The sequence below is a fragment of the Sorghum bicolor genome, chromosome 4 (assembly GCF_000003195.3).
Source record: "Sorghum bicolor cultivar BTx623 chromosome 4, Sorghum_bicolor_NCBIv3, whole genome shotgun sequence".
NCBI lineage: Eukaryota > Viridiplantae > Streptophyta > Magnoliopsida > Poales > Poaceae > Sorghum > Sorghum bicolor.
This window is the reverse complement of record NC_012873.2, coordinates 10569537-10597488: the sequence shown is the minus strand read 5'-3', so window position 1 is coordinate 10597488 and position 27952 is coordinate 10569537. Positions and strand designations below refer to the sequence as shown.

Genomic DNA, 27952 nt, shown 5'->3' with positions numbered 1-27952 from the left:
TCTATGCTTGACTTGATCTAGTGGTAGCATATGACATGTTTGTGGGCTTGCAAATCCTAGTGTTTGATCTAGAATATGAGCTATAAGTGTTTAACTCAACATGGTACAAGATAACCCTTATTTGGAGGTGTGAAGAAGCTTGTCCTTGGTTCAAACCGAGTTAAATATCTTAGGCAAGTAATCTAGATTGAACCAAATTGGTAAAATGATCTCACTTCACATGGTTTCACACTAACCTTTCTAAAATTTGAGCTCACCTTTTGTGGTCTTTGATGACAAAGGGGGAGAGAATTTCCCAAAGATTAAAGATAGGGGAGTAACATGATAAAAGAAGGTAACATGATAAAAGAAGGGGATCAATTAAAATTTTGAAGCACACAAGTAGGGGGAGCAAGCTCATAAACTTGTATGTTGCATTTGTATGTGCATCACATATGGTTGCTTGCATTTGCATTTAGCTTTAGAAGCTTTCTCTCCGATGCCTTGCTTGTGTGGTGTATGCTAGTTGTAGGCTTGATTGATGAAATGAAGAACTAGCATGCATAGATAGTGTAACTAGACTTTTAGTTGTTTCACAAGTGGTACTAGAACCTTGTTTATAATGTTGATCTCACGAGGTGTTCTAGTTTTGTGAATGTCTAGTTACTAATGGTGCTAAGGATGGTATACATTGGCAACTCCGATTGGTATCACGCTTCAAAGGTCCATTCTTTACACCTTAGCATCATTTGGTAGAAATTGACTCCTATTTTTCCTATTCAAGCATATGTGCAAGCTTTCAAATCCAAACTCTTAGCACATATGTAGGGGGAGCAATTGCTACTAATTTGGGTTTATGAAACTTGTCCATAACCTTTGCACATGGTAAAATGCTTGGGCAAGCAACATGAATCAAAGAAAATTTTATTGAAAATCTTTGTAAAAAGGGTTGTCATCAATTACCAAAAAGGGGGAGATTGAAAGCCCAAGTTTGGTTTTGGATAATTGATGAAACCCTAGTACTAACCTCTATACTAAGTGTGTGTAGACTTAATGAGGTTGGTACATGCCAAGTAATGGAGCAAGTGATGATCATGGTGATGAAGGTGATGACCACAAGATGATCAAGTGCTCAACTTGGAAAAGAAGAAAGAGAAAAACAAAACCCTATGGAGATCAAGGCAAAGGTATTACTTAGGGTTTTGGTTTTGGTGATCAAGACACCATAGAGGGTGTGATCACATTTAGGATAGATAGTCGTACTATTAAGAGGGGTAATCTCATTGTGAAAACGGTTGTCTAAGTGCCACTAGGTGATTGGATTCCTTGCATGTGCATTAGGACCTAGTGAGCTAACTAAGTAACCCTTGAAAAATGTTTTTGAAATATGCCAACACATGTGCACAAGTGTGGAGACACTTTGGTGTTGGCACATGGAAGCAAGGGTAGAAGTTGAGAAACTTTTCGCGCAGTGCTTTTAGGCCGGACGCGTCCGGTATGAGGTTGGACGCGTCCGAGTTGAGGCACCGGACGCGGAAACAGTTTTCGCGTAGAGTCCGGTGTGCCTCGTCCGGTGAGTTCGTTTCTCGGTGAAACTCTCTGAGTTTGCATCCGGTGCACACCGGACGCGTCCGGTGTGAACTAGGACGCGTCCGAGTTAGCGTCCGGTGCAAACTCCTCCTGCAGAGCTCTCAGGGTGTGAGTCCGGTGCACACCAGACGCGTCCGGTGTGGCGACCGGTGTTGGCTCAAATTTTGCGACACTCCCTGAGTTTGGGTCCGGTGCATACCGGACACGTCTGATGTGACACCGGACGCGTCCGGTATTTCAAAAGCGAGTGTCCGGTGCCTTGTCAGTGTCAGAGGCAACGACTACTTTTTTAACGGTCAGGAGCACCGGACGCTGGTCTGGCTCATACCGGACGCGTCCGGTGTGAACTAGGACGCGTCCGGTGTGGACGCAGACTGTGGGATAAAGTGCCAACGGCTAGTTGAAGGTTGGGACTTCTATAAATAAGCCTTGGCCGGTTCTTGCTCACTCTCTTGACTCTCTAACTTGTTGATACACCTTGTGAGGATACTCCCACACTTCCCACTCACCTTGTTCAAGATTTGTTCATCCAAAGTGAGATTGGGAGAGATCCTAGTTGCATTTGCTTAGAGTTTGAGCATCTAGTGGCACTAGTGATCGTTGAGCAGCGGGTTTGCTTGTTACTCTTGGTGGTTGCCGCCACCTAGACGGCTTGGAGCTGCAGAGGAGCTTTGGCACGAGTTGGTGATTGTTCGTGGCCATCTCCCGGTGATTGTGAGAGGTTTGTGCCTACCTCAGCGGAGAGCCAAAGGCAACATTAGTGGATTGCTCGTGTCATTGAGCTACCTCACTTGTGGGTAGGTTCTTGTGGTGTCCTAGTGAGGACGAGGTTCGTGCTACACCTCTTAGCCACCGAACCACCAAGTGTTGGTCGACACAACGGGGACGTAGCGTGCCGGCAAGCACGTGAACCTCGGGAGAAAAATCGGTGTCTCAATTGTGATTGATTGGCATTCTCCCGGTGCTTGATTGTTGATATATTGGTGATTGGTTCATCCCCTACACGGTGGTATAAATATCTTTTCCTCTCCTTTTACTTACCGCAAAGTAGTGTAACTAGTTTTAGTTGCTAGTTTTGACTTGTGTAGTTAAGCTCACTAGTGTAACTTGTAGAAGACCTAGAGCTTGTGTGCATAGTGATCATAGCAACTAGAATTGTTGGATAGGTGGCTTGCAAACACCCCTTTTAGAGCTAGAGAAAAAGCTACGCTTTGTTATTTACTAACCTCTTGCTCTAGTGAGTTTGTAGATTTTTTTTAAATAGGCTATTCACCCCCCCTCTAGCCATATTAGGACCTTTCTAGGAGGCCACCGTATCAGCGAAGGCGTATTTTAGTTGCTGTTTACGTTTACGTCTTTGTAAGCTGGAAGGCGCATTCTGGGCCAGAGGCCATCCTATAATAAACGAACCCGATCTCGGGAGAACGCATCGATCATTCAGACAACAAGTCACGCCAAGGCTCGGGGGTTTGCCCGGCCGACGTCCTCGTTGCGAAACCCTCTTCTCTCTTTTGTCTACCGTTCTCAGCTCACGTCCTCGCCGGCGACGGGCGAGGGCCACGGGGGCGCTACAGTGGCATCAGAGCCCGATCTATCCTCGGCAGCAGCGACGAGTTCTGTGGCTCAGAGCTGACGCGAGCTACCAGAGGCGGCAGGGACAAAACCTGCAACCACCACCACCACCACCACCACACTAAAGCTCGACACGGATCCTCACGACCGCGCCCAGCATCCTATCTTCGACGCGCTACACCGAGCACCAGGCGACCGCGGCGGCGACGCCCACGAAGTGTTCGACTGGGGTTCGGCGGCGAGAACCGAAGTGAGTACAACAAATTCACTCCCTTTTTCTTCATCTAGCACCGATTGATCAAGTGTGCGGTGGCGTACGGCGGGGGAACGTCCAGCGTTTAGGTTGTCAGGCTGTTCTTGCGCTTGCGCAGAGCCGTCCTGGCGTAAAATCCCGAGACGACTGCCTCGTTCCCAGGCGGCGGTGATATTTGTGCAGAACCAACAGGGGAGGCCAAGGCTGAACCTTTCTGTAACACAACTGGCTCCGAGGCGCGCAAAGCAGTTGGAGCCTTCTCCACAGACCAGCATACTCATCGGCGTCATGACTCGCAGTCGGGAAGAAGAAAATACTCGCTAGGAGAAACTGGAGAGAAGCTTGGATGCTTTATTCACTCGCATTGATGGCCTCAGCACCACACAGAGCCAAATGAAGGCGCAGATGGACCTCAGAGATCAGGCTATGGACTCCTACACTGAAGAACAACATAAGATTGCCCGTACTGTGGAAGCCAATGCCATTGCTATTGCCAAAGCAACTCTGGGGAAACTAGAGAAACAACCTCTTGATGTAGGTCACCCAACATTTGATACTGAACCTGTATTTGATGAGGATGATGTGGCTTCTATACTCTTTGGCAAAGAACAAAGTTTTGACAACCCATTTGCAGAGCAACAAAAGCCAGCACAGCATAAACCTGCAAGGATACTCAAGACAGATCATCAAGCTTCTGGGTCCAGTAAACAAGAATACAACAATCAGGGAACACATACTGAGCAGAGGCTGCCTAAGAACATTATGCCCAAGATGGATTTTCCTGATTTCTATGGAGATATCCCAAGGTTTGGCTAGATAACTACAAGGACTACTTTGATATGTACAATATCCCAGAAGGGATGTGGGTCACTGTAGCCAAGGTACACTTAAAAGGGAATGCAGGAAAATGGTACCAAGCATTCAAACAGAACAACTCCTTCAAAAGCTGGACTCATTTTTGTTATGAAGTGGAGAAGCAGTTTGGCTCAGAGGACTACAATGCTTACATGGACCAATTGCTTGACCTCAGACAGACTACAACAGTAGAAGAATATACAACTCAGTTCCAGAGCTTTCAGTATGGAGTCAGCATGCATCATGCTGGCTTTGATGAGATGTTTTTCACCAAGGAGTATATAAGAGGGCTGAAAGATGACATTAGAGTGATGGTGGAATCTCAAATGCCACCCTCTGTCATCAAAGCTGCTGCATTAGCTAGGATTCAGCAACAACAAGCAGAAAGAGCAAAGAGCAGACACAAATCTGTAGGAACATACAAACAGTTCCACCAACAAAAACAAGACCTAAAGACAGGCCAACAACCTACCATTTCATGGAAGGACAGACAACTCAGAGACTACAGAAAAGCTAATGGTCTCTGTTTCAGTTGTGGGGAAAAGTTTGTTCCTGGACACATGGCTGTCTGCAAGGTTAGAAACAAGGCCCAAACAAATGTGTTGGCAGTCAATGATCTGGATATGGACAAAGAGCTACCTGATGAAATTCTCAATGCCCTGGCTACAGGAGATGAGCTAAATGAACAATTTTGTCAGCTTTCCCTCAATGCCATCACCACAAAGGACAACCTGTCATGCCTCAAATTCAAAGCTAAAGTCAAAGACAAGGTGATGTTGGTCCTTCTGGATAGTGGAAGCTCCCATAGCTTTGTGAGCAAGCAGTTTGTAGATATGACACACTTGCCATTAAGCCCAACTCAACCTAAAAGAGTTAAGTTAGCCAATGGCAACACTATCACTACAGACAGTATGGCAGCAAACATGAAATGGTACTGTCAAGGGCATACAATGACAAGTAACATGATAGTGTTGGATATGCAACCTTATGATGCAATCTTGGGGTATGACTGGCTTGAAGCTCATCCACATATGACTTTTGACTGGGATCAGAAAATAATGACTTTCATAGAGGATGGAAAATCAATCACTTTGAAAGGACTACATACCCCAATCAGGGAACTGAACACAATCTCAGCTACTAAAGCTCACAAATTTTCTAAAGGCAATGAGGTGTGGGCCTTTGTCCTAGTTGAACAACATCATCACATTGACATAACAGAAACAGTACCTGAGCAAATCCAACACCTCCTCTTACAATACAAGGACATTTTCCAAACACCTACTGTGCTGCCACCTCACAGAACCCATGACCATGCTATCCCATTATATCCTGGTTCTGTCCCTGTCAATAGCAAACCATATCACTACTCCCCTCATCATAAAACTGAAATTGAGCAGCAAGTGCAGGAATTACTGCAATCCGGATTCATCACACACAGCAAAAGCCCCTTTGCATCTCCAGTATTACTAGTGAAAAAGAAGGATGGCACCTGGAGACTTTGTGTGGATTACAGAAAGCTCAATGCTCTAACTATCAAGAACAGATTCCCAATGCCAATCATTGAAGAAATTCTTGATGAGCTGGCTGGTACCAAGTACTTCACCAAATTGGATATGAAATCTGGGTATCATCAGGTGAGAATGGACCCTGCAGATGAGTATAAAACAGCCTTCAAAACCCATCAGGGCCATTACCAGTACAAGGTCATGCCATTTGGGTTAAAAAATGCCCCAGCTACATTTCAGTGCCTCATGAACCACATCCTGCAACCCTACCTGAGAAAATGTGTCCTGGCATTCTTAGATGACATCCTCATTTACTGCCCTACTCTGGATGATCATCTGGTACATTTACAGGAGGTTTTCGAGCTACTCAGACAGAACCAATTATACCTGAAACAATCCAAATGTTCATTCGCTCAAAAAAGCATCTCTTACTTGGGACATATCATATCCTCCAATGGGGTCTCCACTGATCCCAGCAAGATTACAGATATGCAAAACTGGCCAGTTCCAACATCTGTCACAGAATTGAGAGGCTTCTTAGGGTTAACTGGATACTATAGGAGATTTATCAAAGGGTATGGTTTACTCACACAACCACTCAACACTTTACTCAGCAAAAAACCTTCCAGTGGTCTCCAGAAGCACAGCTAGCATTTGACAAAGTCAAGAAGACAATGACACAAACACCAGTGCTGGCCTTGCCCAACTTCCAGGAGCCTTTTGTCATTGAGACAGATGCTTGTCAAGATGGTGTGGGAGCTGTCCTAATGCAACATGGTCAACCAGTAGCCTACCTGAGCAAGGCACTTTCTGGCAGAAACAAGCACATTTCTATCTATGAGAAAGAGTTCCTAGCACTAATTATGGCAGTGGAGAAATAGAGACAATACCTTCAAAGGAATGAGTTCACCATTCTCACCGACCACAAGTCTCTGGCATATTTAAATGAGCAAAATCTTCACTCTGAAATGCAGAAGAAAGCAATGGCAAGACTTATGGGCCTCAACTTCAAAATTGTGTACCGCAAAGGAAAGGAAAATATAGCTGCTGATGCTCTGTCCCGAGTGGCCCATCTGTTTACCCTCCAAGCAGTATCAGTGGTACAACCTGCTTGGGTCCAAGAGGTGTTGAACTCCTATGCAACTGACCCACAAGCTCAACAACTACTACAGCAGTTAGCTCTGTCCAGCCCCAATGAACAAGGCTTTTCTTTGGAAAAAGGACTCATATGGTGCAAAGGGAAAATTTGGATTGGCCAAAACTCTACACTACAAACAAGATTGATATCCTTCAGTCACTCCAGTGCTATTGGGGGTCACTCTGGAATTGCTGTCACATATCAAAGGCTGAAACAATTCTTTGCATGGAAGGGTATGAAAGTGGATGTGGAGAACTACATTAAGCAATGTAACATCTGCCAGCAAGCAAAGCATAGCAATACTCACCCAATGGGACTACTCAATCCTCTACCCATACCAAAGGACATCTGGAAAGATCTATCCATGGACTTCATTGAAGGACTTCCCAAATCCAAAGGCTTCAGTGCCATATTAGTTGTAGTGGACAGATTAACCAAATATGCTCACTTCATACCAGTGAGACACCCATACACTGCAACCACTATAGCACAACTGTTCTTAGATAACATCATCAAGCTTCATGGACTGCCTAATTCTGTGGTCTCGGATAGAGACACCATCTTTGGAGCGCCGCCTGGTGAAGAAAGGCAACGCTGCCGTGCTCCAAGTGAGACTCACCTAGACAGGGTTGCCCGACGACGTCACTACCTGGAAAGATTACACCGTCGTGAAGAGCAGGTTTCCAGACGCGCCAGCATGGGGACACGCTGGTTTTCAAGGAGGGGGAGGTGTCACCGCGGCAATAGCTTGAAGGGCTACAGGAGGCCACCGTATCAGCGAAGACGTATTTTAGTTATTGTTTATGTTTACGTCTTTGAAAGCCGGCGCATTCTGGGCCAAAGGCCATCCTGTAATAAACGAACCCGATCTCGGGAGAACGCATCGATCATTGAGACAACAAGTCACGCCAAGGCTCGGGGGTTTGCCCGGCCGGCGTCCTCATCGCGAAACCCTCTTCTCTCTTTTGTCTACCGTTCGCAGCTCACGTCCTCGCCGGCGACGGGCGAGGGCCACGGGGGCGCTACATGCCGCAGCGCGGCTTGCCCCTTGCCCGGCGCCGCGCTCGCCCTGCCCCGAGGAGGCTCACCGCCGGGGCCCTTCCCCGCCGCAGTGCCCCGCGCGGCAGCTGTCGCCACTCTGGCCGCCGCCGGCCGCCCCGAGGAGGCTGGCCGCTGGGGCCCCGCCTCCTCCCCCGAGGAGGCTCGCCGCTGAGACACACTAGATCTGGTGGTGGCGCATGTCTCCGGTCGGGATCTCGCGCCATCTGGTTCGTCACCATGACCTGCAGTAAGCTACCCGCCCGCCACTGCTACCCAACCCAACCCGCGGCTTCTCTGGGTGGGGTTTCGATTTTGGTTTTGGTTGGGAGTACAGACCTAGGATATACATTTTGCTTTGCTACGCGCGCGCATCCAGGTTGTTGAACGATACGCACTCTGCTCGATTTAGGATCTTTGTCGCTTGCCATGGCTAGCTGGGCAATAAGAGGTTAACCATTCAGCTCTGTGTTTGTTCCAAATTCAGTTTGGGCAGGTAGGCTTTGCTGTTACGTGATCCCACCATTATGTTCTAGCCTAGGAATCGGTAGCATTCACAGTGAATCCAGTAGATCGGTAGGCCCTGGATTGCTGTACGTCAAGATGCTTAGTGATTCAGTGCTAATAATACCATTTAATTGAGATTCAGTGCTAGTACTATTTGTTGAAAACTGTACTCAACTTCCTTGGCATCAATGGCAGTAGTGAAAGAAAATATTCTAATTCATCTTTTTTGTTTAATGGACTTGATTTTCTCATATCTGAAATGTCGGTTTTGCATGGGCCTTGATTATTAAGCTAGAACTGTGGCACTATAAGTGAGGTAGCAGTAGCAGTAGCAACCTTCAGTGTCTACTTTCGTTTTTGTTATCCAAGAGAATAGCTTCATATTTGTAATTTTGCATTTCCTTAGCACTTTTAATGTATACAATTGAAGGCGTATTTTTTGGCTCGTAGTTGGGTTGCCCAAGATCCAATGCTCATGCCTTTTCCATTCTATTCTAATGCAGAGTCTATACACTTACAGCATGTAGATTCTGAGCGGTATAACATCTTCTAAGTGATTGGATTTTGTTACTATGAAGTCTGACTGAAATTTAGATGTTTCACTCCATACTAATCGAAAGAGCCTTTTGATCTATGTCTAAACTGAGAATAGTGGGTCTGCTCATCAGTAATTGATATATGTCCTTTCACTCCATTCTTCAATTGTTTTTTGAAGTCAAATCCCTTGTGTTTTATTCTTATTATTTTGTGATGATTACTTGGTCACCATTATATCTTGTAACTATTCAATTTATTTGAGCATCGATAATTATGGTATTTATTGATTTATTGAAACTGTCCCTGTATTTTCTTTTTTTTTAAAAAAAAGAAAATATATTTTAGTTGGTTGTTCAGTTTATTCCCCAATTTAACATCTGTCCTTTTGGTAAGTCTCCTAGCCTTGCTGCGTAGATTGTAGGGTGGGGAGTAGATGGGATTGGAGCGTGTTCGTTGGCGGCGGTGGGGAGCCGTCGCGTTCAGGGATTAGGGCACACGAGAGGAACGCCGGGCGCCCTAGGGTGTCGAGTTGACACAATCCCTGGCTATCTTTATTCATCTGATATGATAGCCTTTTATAGGCAATTACAAACTGACTCTTACTAGGATTATAGAATAAGAAACAAACTCTAAGACTTCTAAGATTTCCTAAACTAATCCAGAGTCCTAGACTCATACTAGTTACTGAGGCTATGCGGCCAGCATATGGGCCAAGCTGGACGCTGCAGCTCAGCCCTGCTCTCTAGCCTTGCGCCTCTCATATGTCTTGCCCACCATAACATCTCTCCCCTCCTCGGGAAATAGCTCATCCGCGAGATGGAACGATGGATGAGCTTCACGAAATGCTGGAACTGGCTCCCACGTAGCTTCAGATGTGGGCATGCCCTCCCATGCCACCAGAACATGCCAAACGCCCCGACGAAGCTCCGAGCGCAACACCCTGTCCGGCTGTCGGAGTGGCCTCCCGTGACGAAGAGGAGGTAGCACCGGGTCACTCTGAGGAGGCGGACCGCGGAACGGCTTCAACACGCCCACATGAAAGACGTCGTGGATCCGAGCTCCTCCGGGAAGGCGCAAACGATACGCGACGTCACCCATGCGCTCGAGCACCTGAAAAGGACCGGCGTATTTGGGACCGAGTTTGCCACGCCCGCCCGGAACCAAAGCCTGCGTATGACGATGTAACATGCGCAGCAAGACCCAGTCGCCGACAGCAAACTCCAGTGCACGGTGCTTGGCGTCGTAAAAGCGGCGCGCATATTCCTGAGCGTGGAGCAGGCGAGCGCGCACCTCCTCCAAGAACTCGTCTCTGTCAGCCAGCAGATTATCGACCGCATCGGTATGCGCTGTCCAAGATGTATAAGGTAACAGGGCCGAAGGAGCACGCCCATAGACGACCTGGAACGGCGTGGCTTGGAGCGCAGTGTGGTACGCCGTGTTGTAGCAAAACTCCGCCCAAGGCAACCAATCAAGCCAGTCGCGAGGGCGATCTCCTGTAAGGCAGCGAAGATACATAGTGATCGTCTTGTTGACCACCTCCGATTGTCCGTCCGTCTGAGGATGAAACGCCGTGCTCATTCGCAGCTTGACACCGGCATGGCGGAAGAGGTCACGCCACACATGGCCCGTGAACACCGGATCGCGGTCACTCACAATGGACTCCGGAAAGCCATGAAGGCGAACGATCTCTTGGAAGAACGCTCGAGCGACGGAAGACGCCGTGTAGGGGTGGCCCAATGCGATGAAGTGCGCATACTTCAAAAATCTGTCCACCACCATGAGCAGCACACTTTTGCCATGCACTTTGGGCAAAGCTTCGACGAAGTAGATGGAGATATCGGCCCAAACGCGAGAAGAAACCGGCAGAGGTTGTAAGAGACCAGCCGGGTGCAGCGTCTCAGTCTTATTCTGCTGACACGTTGGGCACGATCTGACGAATTCGCCCACAAGGCGGCGGTCATGCTCGACGTAGAAGTGCTGCCATAGCCGCTGCAGAGTACGCTGAATCCCTTCGTGGCCACCGGTGTGAGCGAGCTGGAGCACATCGTCCAGACGGGCAGATGTGGCGGGGACGTAGACACGCCCTTCGTACAGCGTGAGGCCATCCCGGACTGTCCAGGCTGGACCGAGCGCCCCAGTGCCCGCGGCTTCGCGGTGTTGGCGTAGCGCGTCCTCTGTGTCTAGCTCGTGGCGGATGTCGTCGTAGAGTTGAAACGTCGGGGTTGACAAGGCTGTCAGGAGGGGACCTGCATGTGGAACAGCCGCCAGCAGAGGGACATCGCCATCCCGTCGGGACAGAGCGTCGGCCACCACGTTTCCTTTGCCTGGACGATATTCCACACTGAAATCATATCCAAACAACTTGCTTACCCATTGGTGCTGAGGGATCGTCGACAGGCGTTGGTCCAGCATGAACTTGAGGGCGTAGTGATCGGTGCGGACGACGAAGGTGCATCCCCATAAATATGGTCGCCAATGGTGAATGGCTTAGACGAGCCCAATAAGCTCGCGCTCGTAAGCCGCCGTCTTGAGGTGTCGGGCTGCAAAGGGGCGACTGAAGAATGCAATGGGACGCCCCTCTTGATGTAGGACAGCGCCGAAACCGAAGCCTGATACGTCGCAGTCCACGACGAATGTCGCGGCGAAGTCCGGCAACTGGAGCACCGAGGCTGAGCATAGAGCCCCCTTGAGCGCCGAGAAAGCTGTGTCCGCCTCTTCAGACCAGCGAAACCCCTCTCTGGGCCAGGGGCGCCGTGATCGTACCATAGTCCCTGATAAAGCGGCGGTAGTATCCTGAGAGGCCAAGAAACCCGCAGAGGCCGCGTGCTGAGCGCGGTTGTGGCCAAGACTGAACTGCAACAACTTTGGTGGCGTCCATGGCCACCCCTTCATTGGAGATAACATGGCCCACATAATGGACCGAAGTGGTGGCGAAGGTGCACTTAGAACGCTTGAGATGCAGGTGATGCTGGCGAAGGACGTCGAAGACGGCCCGGAGATGTTGGAGGTGCTCTATCCATGTGGCACTGTATACCAGTATGTCATCGAAGAACACCAGGACGCAGCGACGCAAGAACGGCTTGAGGACGATGTTCATAAGTGCTTGGAACGTCGAAGGAGCATTTGACAGGCCGAAGGGCATGACCAGAAATTCGAAGTGGCGATGGTGCGTCCTGAAGGCCGTCTTTTCAATATCCCCAGCGTGAACGCAGACCTGATGGTAGCCCGACCGGAGATCCAGTTTAGTGAAGAAGTTGACGCCGTGCAGTTCGTCGAGCAACTCTTCGACGACCGGGATCGGGAATTTGTCTTTGACCGTCACCGCGTTGAGCGCCCTGTAATCGATGCAAAAACGCCAGGACGTGTCGTGCTTGTGGACCAACAAGACCGGCGCCGAAAAGGGGGACGTGCTCTCCCGAATGACCCCCTGTTGGAGCATAGCGTCGCATTGTCGCTCTAGCTCATCCTTTTGGAGATGTGGGTAGCGATAGGGGCGCACCGCGATCGGCTCTGTGCCTGGCTTCAGGTGGATGCGATGATCACAGGGCCGTTCGGGGGGCAGCCCTATCGGTTCAGTGAAGAGATCGGCGAACAAGTCGAGCAGGCGCTCCAGGAGGGTCGGCTCAGCCCCCTTGTCGATGTAGATAGTGCTGGCGAGGTGGGTGCGAGCCTGCTGTGCGGTAGACGTCGCGTTGGGCGAGCCGACGCCCGTCCACAATACCCAGCGGCCCTGGAGAACAAACGCCATACGGAGGCCGTCGAAGTCCCACAAGATGGGGCCTAGAGTTCTCAGCCATGAGATCCCCAGAACCATGTCGTAATGGGGCAGGGGCACGGCGAAGCAGTCCACCGCGAAGTGCGTGTCCTCGATCTGGAGGGGCACAGCACGGTTGAGACCCCGACAAGCGACCTGGTCGCCGTTGGCCACAACGACGTGTGTGCTGGGGTGGTCATCCACCTGGAGTCCGGCACGGCGCGCCGCGGCAACGTCGATGAAGTTATGTGTGCTGCCCGAATCGAGGAGAGCAGTAAACCAGTGCGTCCCGATCTGGACAGGGAGCTGCATTGTCTTCTCCACCCGTATGCCCGTGATCGCGGCCAGGGAGATCATGGGTTTTTCAGGATCGAAAGGAGCGTCCGCAGGTGCGGTGTCGTCGTCCGGTTCCTCCACCACATAATCGGCTGCCTCCAAGAAGAATAGGCGTGCACACTTGTGTCCCCGCACATAAGGCTCGTCACAATTATAGCAAAGGCCCATCTTGCGCCGATCAGCCATCTCCTCCGGGGTCAGCTGCTTGAAGGGTCGCGTAGATGTCGCTGATGCGGTTGTCGAACCCGCCGGCGCCGGCAGGGCGGCCAGTGTGGTCGGGGCACGCCGTGCTGGCCGCTAGCCCGGGGCCTGTGCAGCGTTGTGGCGCTCATACGCTCGCGCCAGACGCATAGCCTGCTGCAAGTCTTGAGGGTCCATGAGTTCGACATCGACCCGGATGTATTCGGGCAATCCCCCCATGAACAGGCAAGCCTTCTGCAAGGTGGAGAGGTCGTCGGCATGAGCGGCTCATGCCTGGAACGCCGCCATATACTTGTCGACTGAGCCACCGAACGGAAGCCGCGTCAGTTCGGCCAGGTGATTCGTGCTGAGCGCCGGGCCAAAACGTTGCTGACACATGCGGCGGAAGTCAGGCCAGGTCGGGCGACCCATGTCTGCCTCCAAGACCATGTACCATTGGAGGGCGACATGCTGGAGGTGATATGACGCGAGCCAGGTCTTCTCCACCTCCCGCGTATTTTGACCGCGGAAGAATTGCTCACACTTGTTGAGCCAGCCGAGAGGGTCGCAAGTGCCGTCGTAAGTTGCGAAGGTGAGCTTGTGGTATCTGGGAACGGCAACCCCATCGGTCTCTGCAGTGGGGGGAACCGCCGGTGGGCGCGTCGACAGGTGCGATGTCGGTGCGACGAAGTATGGCATACCCACCGAAGGAAACACAGGCTGCGGTGACGGTGAGTGAGGAAAGACGATGTGGTTTATTGGAACGCCGCCCGGCGGTGGATGTGTTCGCGGTGCCGCCCCTGGTGGTCCGGTGGCGGCCAGCGGGACCGAGGTCGACGGCGTGAAGGAGACCGAGTCCAAAGCCGCCGAGACTTCCGAGATCACGGACGCCGAGGAAGCCGGCAGCGCCTGGACTCCGCCGAACCCAGGCATCCCGAACTGAGTAAACGCCGGTTGGCCATCGATAGCCGAGAGGCGCGTGGCCTGGCTTGCCAGGTGCTGGTTGACAGCCGTCATCTGCAACTGCATGCTAGTGAGGGCCGTCGTCAAGGCATTGAGGGCCTCGGCGACTGAAGAGATGCCTGGTGGTGGTGCCGATGAGGTGGTGACGAGGGGCAGGGTGGGGGCGGCCGTAACGCCGACCGTGGAAACGCCCGTCATCAGCGGCACAGGAGCGGAAGGTTCCCCAGACGTGGCCATCGTCTCTGATACCAAGTTGGTAAGTCTCCTAGCCTTGCTGCGTAGATTGTAGGGTGGGGAGTAGATGGGATTGGAGCGTGTTCGTTGGCGGCGGCGGGGAGCCATCGCGTTCAGGGATTAGGGCACACGAGAGGAACGCCGGGCGCCCAAGGGTGTCGAGTTGACACAATCCCAGGCTATCTTTATTCATCTGATATGATAGCCTTTTATAGGCAATTACAAACTGACTCTTACTAGGATTATGGAATAAGAAACAAACTCTAAGACTCCTAAGATTTCCTAAACTAATCCAGAGTCCTAGACTCATACTAGTTACTGAGGCTATGCGGCCAGCATATGGGCCAAGCTGGACGCTGCTGCTCAGCCCTGCTCTCTAGCCTTGCGCCTCTCATATGTCTTGCCCACCATAACACCTTTACAGAATTAGCACGGAGCATGAAAAGTTTGGTTTTGAAGTCGACACAATCATGGGTTTGTAGGAAAGATACGAAATAATGAGGAATTAGTGCCTAAAGTTGGTACTCTTGGCCTTGATATGATGTTGTGGACATGTACTGTGCAGGTGAGCATATTTTTATTTTTTATGCTTTTCTGACATAGTCTTATTCACCTTTATTTTGGTAGTTGTTGGGCTTTACTCAGTTTGTTTAAAGATTCCTGTCCCCCCTACTCCTGCTTCAAGTGTATCCATATGTTTTAGCTGAACTAGAACATGCAGCCTTAGAAAAAATATGACTGAAATTCTTAAAGTGTATGTTTTTGCTCTCATATGTTTCTCTGGTTGGCACCTTAGGTGCCTGATATAAACCACCTTCAAGGAAATGCCTCGTTTGCATTTGTTCTTGTAAAAGGTCAGATTTATATTGCTTACCTAATTACCTGCACTTAAGTCCCATGTTTTGGTTCTAAATATTTTTTTGTCAATTCTATAGGATATCAGTCAGCAAGCACAAAAGTCGATTGTGGAAGAGTGCACTAGTCATCTTTTTTGTCAATTCTATAGGTCCATCATACTAGTTAGTAGGATGGATCTAGTTAGAGTAGTGAAAATCTGAATTTTATTTGTAAAGGATGTGTTTCCTGAACTACACAAACTATGAACGAACAATCTTGAAGTTTATTTCCTGTAACAAATGTGGCAGGCCAAGATAGTTTACTTCTACTCTTTGTATATTTGGATGATGACTCTGACTTATGTGATATGGTCAGATTTGGTATTATATATATGTTGTGCTGTTGTTCGATTGGATTTGAAATTATATATGCTGTGCTAACTGCTTTATTAAAATTTGATTATTGTAATTTTTTTTTGCTGTCGTTGTGTCTTTGCCGAGGGCCCTAGCAATAGCCCTCGGCAAAGATTTTTTTAAAAAAATCCTGAACATTTCTTTGCCGAGGGCCAAGGATGAGGCCCTCGGCAAAGGTCTTTTTTTTAAAAAAAAATATAAAATTTCTTTGCCGAGGGTCTGGGGAAAGCCCTCGGCAAAGATTTTTTTTCAAAAAAAACATTTCTTTGTCGAGGGCCGGCCCTCGGCAAAGAAACCACTAACAGGTTCGGCGCCGTGACGGCTGCTTTTCTTTGCCGAGTGTCCGATAAAAAGCCTTCGGTAAAGAACCCTTTGCTGTCTAAAAATTTCCCGAGGGGTCTTTGCCGAGGGCAGCCCTCGGCAAAGGCTTTGCCGAGGGTTTTTTGGCCTGGCCCTCGGCAAAGCATGTGAGTCCAGTAGTGTTTGGGCCGTGCCTTTGGCCTACGGGCTGCATGCTCAACTTTAGATGGATGGTCGGATCCAATTATTTTAGGACTTGAACCCATGACCCACGTCACTGTTAGGCTTAGAAACAAAAACTGAAAAAAAAATTCGAACCCACACGACGACTTTTCATTTTTCAGACGTGTTCTAGCGAACTTGGAAAAAACATAACGGTTCCAGATCTTGGATACCGGCGGTGCAAGCGAGAGGACCTTGGGAGTTTCCGTACTCCTTACCTTAGCCTTTTCCGCTAGTGAACAAGAACTAGAAAGACAAGAGGTCCAGCAACCCAGCCGGCCAGCATCACCGGACAAAACGAGCCACTGTCGCCACGCACGAGCGGCCGTGAAGAAACCCTCCAGCTAGCCATTAGGCCTAGAGAAACTTTTGATCCGCACTGAATTTTGGCTTTGATCTGTGAAACCCGGTCGAGGCGCCGAAGCACCACCGCTGCATCCCTGCCAGTTTCCCAGCCATGGACTGGTGCGACCGCTGCGCCCACGTGTTCATGCTGGCCTTCCTCAACTCCTTCTTCCTGGGCAGCACGGGGATTATCGTCTACGTGCTCGCGCGAGATCACTCCATCAGCACGTCCGGCACCGTCATGGTCTCCGTCGTCCTCGTCTTCTGGGTGCTCATCGGCGCCTTCTTCTACTTCGTCTCCTGTGGCGCCTTCATCCTCTGCTGCGTCCGCCGCATCGGGTGGCTGCCGCGCCCCAGCGCCGGCGGCGGCGGAGGCAGCACCTTGCCCGCGGCGGCGGACATCCCGGCGTACGAGCTGCGGGACGCCGGGCACGGGCAGGCGGACGGCGGCGCGTCTGCTGATTGCGCGGTGTGTCTTGGCGAGATGGAGACGGGCGACATGGTGAAGCGGCTACCGGTGTGCCTCCACGTGTTCCACCAGCAATGCGTCGACAAATGGCTCAAGAATAACTCGACGTGCCCGGTGTGCAGGTGCAATGTGTTCGCGCCGCTGCCGATGCAAATGGTGTAACCTTCTTTCCCAATTTTCTTTCCATGATACGGCTAAAAAAACAGATATATCAGCCCAAATCATGGACCACTGTCTTTTCTAAACCCGGTATCACTGTCGAAATTAAATCACAAAGACCTTGTTTTGGATGGATGTATATTCATTTCAATCCACATGTATTATAGTGGATTAGAATATAAGTTTAATTGCACTTCAATTCACATGTGCATCCAAACAAGGCCAAAAAAAAGCAATCAGAGTTTTAAATATCATGGATAAAAAACTAATCATTTTGATATTTTAGTATTACTAGTGTGATGCCCATGCTAATTAATGCTACAACATTTAGATACATGCAAATTAGAACCAGAATATATGCAAACTTAAACAACCAAATTAAATTGCAGAAAAAGGCAATAATTAGCTAATATGCATTATCAAAAACATGATCTGAGTCAGTTCGGGTGATACAATGATAGCGGCAAAACAATCTTGATGATACCAAAAACATGACCTGAGTTAGTGATCCAATAATTAATTGATATCATTAAGGAAAAATAATTAATTTATATATACAAAAAAAAATCAATCTACCAACAAAAGTGAATCGCTTAGTAAATTGTGTAGCTCAGATTAACCGAAGCAAGTTCATATCATGATATGATTACATGTTTAATTGTTTCTCCTATAACACCCCTTCAAACCTTCTTCCTCCAAAGCTTAATACTTTAGTTCTAGTTTATGGCCAAAAAAGGGTAATTATATTTGAGCCACTGACAGTCCGCCACTGCCAATATATCATTTGCCCCTGAAATCTGCAGTCCAACAAAAAGAAATAAGAAAAAATATGACAAATGATTATTTGGTGACATTGATAGTTTAAATAACTTGGTAATTGCAACATTTATCCATGACTTGCTAATTCCGTTTCCATTCGCGCACTAATGTTCCAAAGAGAATTAAGCTATAATATATGGAAATGTGACATCAACAACCAGGAAGACAACTTGGCAACATCGTGCGGTGGCTCAGAGCAACTCCAGCCTACCTCCTGAACAAGTCCCTATTCTAAATCTAGGGACTTGATAAAAAAATCAACTCCAATCCACCTCCTACTTGGGCTCCTATTTCTATGTCCTCCCAAATTATAGTTTCAGCCCCTCACATCTAGAAACCCCTTATCCAGTGGGTCCCACCCACTTTCCTCTCCCCACCCATAAATCAAGACAAGAGTTACAAATGGTGGAGTTGATGTAGGATTTTATCAATGACAGGTGGGTCCCATGTAAGATAAGGACTTGGTCTATTTTTTTCATTGGAATTGGGTCTTAATTTAAGCCCATACTTTTTTATCATAGCCTGTAAATAAATATTTAAGGGCTTAATTTAGGGACTTGGGCTGGAGTTGCTCTCGGACCCTAAACTGCCATGCACTATGCATACCTCCCTCTAATCGCATTATAGTAGTCTTTGTACATTAATCTTTGATTAATTAATGGTTCTTTTCTTGAATATTCAGGTAGTCAAGGAATGGCTGAAGCAACTCACTATTAGTTAAAGAAAAATAGTTTCTTTTCTTCTCAATATCCGTGTTGGTGATACTGGCTGTATTATTCATATTGATAATAGAGTAAATTGCATTGGAATTCCTTAAACTATTGGGCGATTCCTAGATGGGTCCTTCAACTTAAAAGTGTACCATCTACATCCTGAATCTATATTTTGCAGTCACCAACGGTCCAAGATGTGCCACGCGAGCCCCAACAGCCTACATGGACAAGTCAGCCCATTTTGCTCAAACCCCCCTATGAAGCTTGGCCCCTATCCTCTTTCTCCTCTCTCGTCGTCTCTCTCCCTATCTCTCCCTGCTCTAGGACGGAGCTACCGGCCTCCTCCCCCAAGCTTGCCGCAGCCACCCTGCCCAAGCTCACGGAATCCCACATCTGCCAGAGGCCATGCAAGAATCTTCCCACTAATAGAGTAGAACTTGTCCAAACCCAACTGCAGGGAAATCCCACTGATAGCTTGCAAAATTTTTTGTTACTCTAAGAGCCAATTACAACTGCTAGACAAAATTTGGGGATAGCATCGTGATAAAGCTTATTTTTAGAGGGACGGGAAAGCTTGCACCTCCATGTGTCTAGCAAGGGCATAGAGGAAGAAAAAGCCACACCCGCGGCCTGCTCATCCTGGCCCGACCGCTCTGCCTGAAGCCTGTAGCTAGCAGCCTGAGCAACCTTGCCTAGCGTCCAATGCGCTCGATAGTCTAGTGGCCGGCATCCTTGTGGTGGCTAGTGCCATGTTGGCCTCTGCCGGTCTGCCCTGATGATCATCCACGAGAGAGGAGATGAGGAACCGGTGGTGAGGAGTCGCAGTGTTCGTGAGGGAGAAATTGAGTCGTGGCGTCCATGGGGATAGAGATCAAGGAGTCATTGTGTCGGTGTTTTTTTTGCGCGAGAGGAGAGGTCGATGTTTAGGAAAAAAGACAACACAGAGGGAATTAGAATCGAACCTTTGCGGTTGGGGTGCGGCCGTGCGGGCAACATTTTCAACAATGTTCTCACCAATATGTTTCACTTGAATCAATCTAAGACCAATAACCTTTTTCTACAACTCCCAATCAGCATTCACATAATGAGCAACAACACCAATATAGTCCTCCTTAGCATTACCAGACCAGATGTCTAAAGTCAAAGCAACAGATGAAGCAGTAGACAACACAGAATTCTTAAGTTTATCACCGCATTCATTAAACAACTTACTAAGATCTCTAGCGATGGTGAGTTCGCGAGAGAGGGCCGCCTACGACTACGCTGGGTGTTGCGCTGCGAGCCTGCGACTGCGAGCGAGAGGCCGAGAGGCGAGACTGAGTGAGTGGAGTGGTTAGGGTTTGGGTGGCCGGGTGGGGAGCCGCGACGACTCCTTATATATGCAGCTGTCGGGCGTCGGACGCGCAGCGTGCCCTCATGGGCCTAGCCCAAGGCCAAGGCCGGGAGGGGGAGAGCTAGGCGGGCCTCCTCCAGGCCGACCATTGAGGAGCGGGCCGTGCCTGGGGTGAGGCCCAGACACGGTTGCTCTTCCGTGCTGTGCTTGCCCGGGTGAAAGGTCCTAATATGGCTAGAGGGGGGTGAATAGCCTATTTAAAAATTCTACAAATTCACTAGAGCAAGAGGTTAGTAAATAACAAAGCGAAGCTTTTTGCTCTAGCTCCAAAAGGGTGTTTGCAAGCCACCTATCCAACAATTCTAGTTGATATGATCACTAGGCACACAAGAGCTATGTCTCTACTTACACTAGAGAGCTACCTAAAGTTTCTATACAAGTATGTAAGCTACTCTAGTTTGCAAGAAAGTAAGAGAGAAGGTTTGATCTTTATACCGACGTGTAGAGGGGATGAACCAATCAATAAAATGAAGTCCAATCACCGGGAGAACTCCAATAAACAAACACAATGAAGACACACGATTTTCTCCCGAGGTTCACGTGCTTGCCGGCACGCTACGTCCCCGTTGTGTCGACCAACACTTGGTGGTTCGGTGGCTAAGAGGTGTAGCACGAACCTCGTCCTCACTAGGACACCACAAGAACCAACCCACAAGTGAGGTAACTCAATGACACGAGCACTTTACTAGAGTTACCTTTCGGCTCTCCGCCGGGAAAGGTACAAGACCCCTCACAATCACCCGGAGATAGCCACGAACAATCACCAACTCGTACCAAAGCTCCTCCGCTGCTCCAAGCCATCTAGGTGGCGGCAACCACCAAGAGTAACAAGAAAAACCGCAGCTATAACGATCCCCAAGTGCCACTAGATGCAATCACTCAAGCAAATGCACTTGGAATCACTCCCAATCTCACAAAGATGTTTAATCTATGAAGGAGATGAGTGGGAGGTGTTTGCTTAGGCTCACAAGGATGTCAAGTATGCTAGAATGCCAAGAGTGTGAGCCCCAAGCCGGCTAAACACATATTTATAGCCCCTCAAACAAATAGAGTCGTTGGCTCTTTCACTGGACGAAATACGGGGGTCACTGGACGCTCTTAAAGGGGCACCGGACGCTCAACACTTGCGTCCGGTGCTCCAGAAGCGGCCACTTGTCACCTTCTGAAACTCTCGTGTCAAAGTCTAACGGTCACCTGCAGTGCACCGGACGCTGAGCAAGTTGGCACCGGACGCGTCCGGTGCACACCGGACTCATGCGCAGAGAGTTCCGCAAACCTGTGGGTCACCGGACGCTAAGCACTGGTAGCGTCCAGTGCTCACCGGACCCATGCTCAAAGTGTGCCAACACCACAACGTGTGTACCAACAAGTGTGCACGTGTGTTAGCATTTTCACAAATAATTTCTTTGAAGGAGTTAAGTTAGCTCACTAGGTTCTAAATGCATGCACATGAACAATGACTCCTAGTGGCACTTGATAACCGCTTAGCCAAAGAATTCCCCTCTTTATAGTACAGCTATCTATCCTAAATGTGATCACACCCTCTATGGTGTCTTGATCACCAAAACCAAAACCCTAAGCAATACCTTTGCCTTGATCTCCATAGGGTTTTGTTTTTCTCTTTGTTCTTTTCCAAGTTGAGCACTTGATCATCTTGTGGTCATCACCATCATCACCATGATCATCACTTGCTCCATCACTTGGTATGTACCAACCTCATTAAGTCTACACACACTTAGCATAGAGGTTAGTACTAGGGTTTCATCAATTATCCAAAACCAAACTAGGGCTTTCAATCACCCCCTTTTTGGTAATTGATGACAACCCTTTTCAAAAAGATTTTCATTAAAATTTTCTTGGATTCATGTTGCTTGCCCAAGCATTTTACCATGTGCAAAGGTTATGGACCAGTTTCATAAACCCAAATTGGTAGCAATTGCTCCCCCTACATATGTGCTAAGAGTTTGGATTTGAAAGCTTGCACATATGCTTGAATAGGAAATATAGGAGTCAATTTCTACCAAATGATGCTAATGGTGTAAAGAATGGACCTTTGAAGCGTGATACAAATCGGAGTTGCCAATATACACCATCCTTAGCACCATTAGTAACTAGACATTCACAAAACTAGAACACCCCGTGAGATCAACAATATAAACAAGGTTCTAGTATCACTTGTGAAACAACTAAAAGTCTAGTTACACTACCTATGCATGCTAGTTCTTCATTTCATCAATCAAACTTACAACTAGCATTCATCACACAAGCAAGACATCAGAGAGAAAACTTCTAAAGCTAATGCAAATGCAAGCAAACATATGTGATGCACATTCAAATGCAACATACAAGTTTATGAGCTTGCTCCCCCTACTTGTGTGCTTCAAAATTTTAATTGATCCCCTTTCTTTTTATCATGTTACTCCCCTATCTTAAATCTTTGGGAAATTTTCTCCCCCTTTGTCATCAATGACCACAAAAAGGTGAGCTCAAATTTTAGATAGGTTAGTGTGAAACCATGTGAAGTGAGATCATTTTCCCAAATTGGTCCAATCTAGATTACTTGCCTAAGATATTTAACTCGGTTTGATCCAAGGACAAGCTTCTTCACACCTCCAAATAAGGGTTATCTTGTACCATGTTGAGTTAAACACTTATAGCTCATATTCTAGATCAAACACTAGGATTGCAAGCCCACAAACATGTCATATTCTACCACTAGATTAAGTCAAGCATAGAAGCAATAGTGGTACCATATAAGCATCAATTTCATTTGATTTTCATGCATGAGCCTAAGACATGGGAGGAATGACTAGATGCACTAAACAAGTCCTTAGCATAGGATGAATGACATGTCAAACAAATTTACCTTTCTTTGCTCGAAGGAGAGGCATGTCATATAAGTGGGGGTGCATCAACACATATTTGAGAAGTCAAGTATGTTCAATTCATTCCTTAGCTTGCAAAACCTCTTCTCATCAAGTGGCTTGGTGAATATATCAGCAAGTTGATCATCGGTGCCTATACTCTCAATGCAAATGTCCCCTTTATGTTGGTGATCCCTTATGAAATGATGGCGGACATCTATGTGCTTTGTTCTTGAGTGTTGAACCGGATTGTTGGTGAGCTTCACGGCACTTTCATTGTCACATAGCAATGGCACTTCTTTGAAATTGATTCCAAAATCTTTCAATGTTGCCTTCATCCATAGAATTTGTGCACAACAATTATCGGCCGCAATGTACTCCGCTTCGGCGGTTGATAGTGCAACACTATTTTGCTTCTTGGATGACCATGAGACAAGTGATCTTCCCAACAATTGACATGTGCCCGATGTGCTTCTTCTTTCAACTTTGCATCCCGCATAGTCCGAGTCAGAATAACCAACAAGTTCAAACTTTGCACATTTGGGATACCACAAACCAACATTTTGTGTATGCTTCAAGTACCTCAATATTCTCTTTGTTGCTTTCAAATGACTTTCTCTTGGTGAGGCTTGAAATCTAGCACACATACATACACTAAACATGACATCCGGTCTTGATGCGGTCACATAGAGTAGGCTTCCAATCATAGACCGATACAACTTTTGATCCACCATATTTCCACTTGTATCACTATCTAGGCTTCCATTTGTTGCATCATCCATACCAAACTTCTTGAGCATGTCTTTTATGTACTTGCCTTGACTCACAAATGTGCCATTCTTCAATTGCTTGATTTGAAGACCAAGGAAGTAACTAAGCTCTCCAATCATTGACATCTCAAACTCATTAGCCATCATGTTGCCAAACTCCTCACAAAATTCTTGATTGGTTGATCCAAATATGATATCATCAACATAGATTTGCAACACAAACAAGTCCTTGTCAATCTTATTGGTGAAGAGAGTGGTGTCAACCTTGCCCATCTTGAAACCTTTAGAGAGTAAGAAATCTCTCAATCTCTCATACCATGCTCTTGGTGCTTGCTTCCAACCATACAATGCCTTTCTTAGCTTGTAAACATGGTTGGGTTTCTTGTCATCTTCAAAACCGGGAGGTTGCCCAACATAAACTTCTTCATTGATATAGCCACTGATAAATGCACTCTTTACATCCATTTGATATAACTTGATGTTATGTGCACAAGCATAGGCCAACAAGATCCTAATTGCTTCCAATCTTGCAACCGGGGCATATGTTTCACCAAAGTCAAGACCTTCAACTTGAGTATAGCCTTGTGCTACCAATCTTGCTTTGTTCCTTACAACTATCCCATCTTGATCTTGTTTGTTGCGAAAGACCCATCTAGTGCCAATGACATTATGATCGCTAGGCCTCTCAACTAATTCCCATACTTGATTTCTCTTGAAATTGTTAAGCTCTTCATGCATAGCATTGACCCAATCAACATCTCTCAATGCTTCATCAATCTTCTTTGGCTCAATGTGAGACACAAAGGAGAAATGCTCACAAAATGATGCTAGTCTTGATCTAGTTTGCACTCCTCTTTGAATGTCACCTATGATATGATCCAATGGATGATGTCTTGCAATATTTGTTGGTTGGAGTATTTGCACTTGATTGCTTGCACTTGGTTGATCATGAGATGATGTACTAGCTTGTTGATCTTGCACTTGTGTACCACTTGTACTAGCTTGATTTTGATCATGAGAACCACTAGCTTGCACAATGGAGGTAGGAAGCACTTGATCTTTGTCATCTTCAACATCAATCACCTCTCTAGGCCTCAAATCACCAATATCCATGTTCTTCATTGCATCGGCTAATTGAGTGCCTCTCACATCATCTAGATTCTCCTCTTCCTCTTGAGAGCCATTGGTTTCATCAAACTCAACATCATGCACCTCCTCAAGAGTACCACTAGCCAAATTCCAAACTCTATAAGCTTTGCTAGTAGTGGAGTATCCAAGCAAGAAGCCTTCATCACATTTATTTTCAAATTTGCTTAATCTAGTGCCTTTCTTCAATATATAGCATTTGCAACCAAAAACCTGAAAGTATGCAATGTTGGGCTTTCTTCCATTCAAGAGCTCATATGGTGTCTTCTCCATCATTGGGTGACAATAGAGTCGGTTGCTATAGTAGCAAGCCGTGTTAATTGCTTCGGCCCAAAAAGAATGACTCACATTGTATTCACTCAACATTGATCTTGCCATGTCAATCAAGGTTCTATTCTTCCTTTCAACAAGACCATTTGATTGTGGAGTGTACTTGGCCGAGAATTGATGCCTAATGCCAAATTCATCACAAAGCTCATCAACTCTTGTATTCTTGAATTCACTTCCATTGTCACTTCTCACTTTCTTGATGGTTGTTTCAAACTCATTGTGTATTCTCTTGACAAATGATTTGAAGGTTGCAAGAGCATCACTTTTGTCACTAAGAAAGAACACCCATGTGTATCTTGTGAAATCATCCACTATCACAAATCCATACTTGTTTCCACCAATGCTTGTGTATGTGGTTGGTCCAAATAAGTCCATGTGCAACAACTCAAATGCCTTGCATGTACTCATGATGCTCTTCTTTAGATGAGTGTTGCCAACTTGTTTTCCGGCTTGACATGCACTACAAAGCTTGTCTTTTCTCAAATGTGACATCTTTCAAGCCTCTAACAAGATCATACTTGACTAACTTGTTTAATTGTTTCATTCCAACATGACCAAGCCTTCTATGCCATAACCAACCCATGCTAGATTTAGTGAGCAAGCATGTTGAAAATTGAGCTTCACTAGCATTGAAATCAACCAAGTATAGATTCTCATATCTAAAGCCTTTGAATATCAAGTTAGAGCCATCTACACTTATGATCTCTACATCATCAACTCCAAATATGCATTTGAAACCAAGATCACAAAGTTGAGCTACGGATAGCAAGTTGAAGTTCAAGCTCTCTACTAGTAGCACATTGGAAATGCTCAAGTCATTGGATATAGCAATTTTACCAAGCCCTTTGACCTTGCCTTTGCCATTGTCACCAAATGTGATACTATCAACACCATTCTCATTATTTGGATTGATTGAATTGAACATTCTTGAATTACCGGCCATGTGTTGTGTGCACCCACTATCAAGCACCCAATGCCTTCCTCCGGCTTTATAGTTTACCTACAAAACAAATCAATGTTTTCTTAGGTACCCATACTTGTTTGGGTCCTCGGAGGTTAGTGACTAAGCTTTTTGGTACCCAAATGGCCTTCTTCTTTGGACCCACAATTGGTGTACCAACAAACTTAGCATGCACACCCTTCTCACCCTTGGTAAGCACATAACAAGAATCAAAAGGAATGTAAGGTATATTAGCAATTTTCTTGTTCTTGTTCATTTTGTTGCAATTAAGCTCTAAGTGCCCAACTTGCTTGCATTTGTTGCAATACCGACCATTGCTCTTCACAAAGCTAGGCTTGTGAGTTGCAAAGGCCGCCTTGCCTTTCTTGGGGGTATAGCCTAATCCCTCTTTGTTGAGAGAAAACCTTTGGCTACCCAAGCACTTTAGCAAGCGGGCCTCACCACCATAGGCTTTGCCTAAGGCGTGAGTGAGCTCATCCACCTCTCTCTTGAGAGTCTCATTCTTAACCTTTAGTGTGGTATCACAAGTGACACTAACACTAGAAGTAGAGGTAGAGTTGTTGGTGGTGGATGAAGACCTACAAGAAGAGTTAGTGGCAACAACAATAGGTGGGTTGGGTGATTCCTTAATTAAGTCACATGTTGTGCCCACATCACATGAAACAACAACCTTTTCCTTGTTCTCTTCTAACAACAAGGAGTGAGCTTTCTCAAGCTTGGTGTGAGCCTTGCCAAGCTTCTCATGGGCTTCCACTAGCCTCTCATGATTAGCATTGAGCTCATCAAAGGATTGCTCAAGAGCTTTTAACTTCTTGGCCAATTCTTTGCACTTCTTGTTTTTAGATTGAATAAGAGAATCGGCTTGTTCTAACATGTCCATGAGTTGTTCATTAGTGAATTCATTTTCGTTATCACTATCACTATCATGTTCATGTTTACTTTCACTCTCATCATATTGTACCTTGTGGCCCTTGGCCATGAAGCATGAAGGAGTGTCGAAGAGTGAGGGCTTGTTGATAGCAATGCTTGCAAGCGCCTTGTTCTTGGATGCCTTGTCATCATCACTAGAATCATCATCCGAAGAAGCATCACTATCCCATGTCACAACATAGGATCCACCCTTCTTCTTCTTCTTGAAGACCATCTTCTTGTCCTTCTTTTCTTTCTTGTCCTTCTTGTTCTTCTTCTCATGCTCATCATGATCACTATTGTATGGACAATCCGCCACAATATGATCGGGGCTCTTGCACTTGTAGCATAGCCTCACATATTCCTTGTTCTTGGAGTTGTCCCTTCTCTTTCTTGTATGGTAGCCCTTCTTCTTCATCATCTTGCCAAACTTGCGGACGAAGAGTGCTAGTGCTTCATCATCACTATCATCATTACAGCACTCCTCATCACTTGATTCTTCCTTCTTGGCCTTGCCCTTGTTCTTGCTCTTGGATGAAGAACTAGCTTTGAATGCCACTCTTCTTCTTATTATCATCATCATCCTTCTTCATGACCTCATCATCATCATTGTCATTGTATTGATCTTCGGTCATGACATCTCCAAGTACCTCATTGGGAGATACACCCGTCAATCCACCTCTAAAAATGATTGTTCTCAATGTCTTGAACCTCTTGGGCAAGCACATCAAGAACTTGTGAATGAAGTCCTCATCTTTCACTTTCTCACCAAGGCCCTTGAGATCATTTATGATGACTTGGAGCCTATAGAACATCTCTGGTATAGACTCATCATTCTTCATCTTGAAGTTGGATAGC

General features: G+C 47.0%; 1 protein-coding gene and 1 long non-coding RNA gene across 4 annotated transcripts; both read left to right on the top strand.

Moving 5' to 3' along the window:
* LOC110434645 lies at positions 7754 to 15703 on the top strand. 3 transcript variants are annotated; one of them, XR_002452258.1, is made up of 3 exons: positions 7754 to 8183; positions 8944 to 15298; positions 15380 to 15703. It is a non-coding gene; the product is annotated as an uncharacterized LOC110434645 (long non-coding RNA). The 3 variants fall into 3 exon arrangements; XR_002452259.1 differs by having other exon boundaries at positions 7759 to 8183; positions 14869 to 15298; XR_002452257.1 differs by lacking the exon at positions 7754 to 8183 and having other exon boundaries at positions 8190 to 15298.
* On the top strand, positions 16674 to 17192 carry LOC8085594 (RING-H2 finger protein ATL79). Its single transcript, XM_002453563.1, has one exon. The coding sequence runs from the start codon at positions 16674 to 16676 to the stop codon at positions 17190 to 17192; it is 519 nt and encodes a 172-aa protein (XP_002453608.1).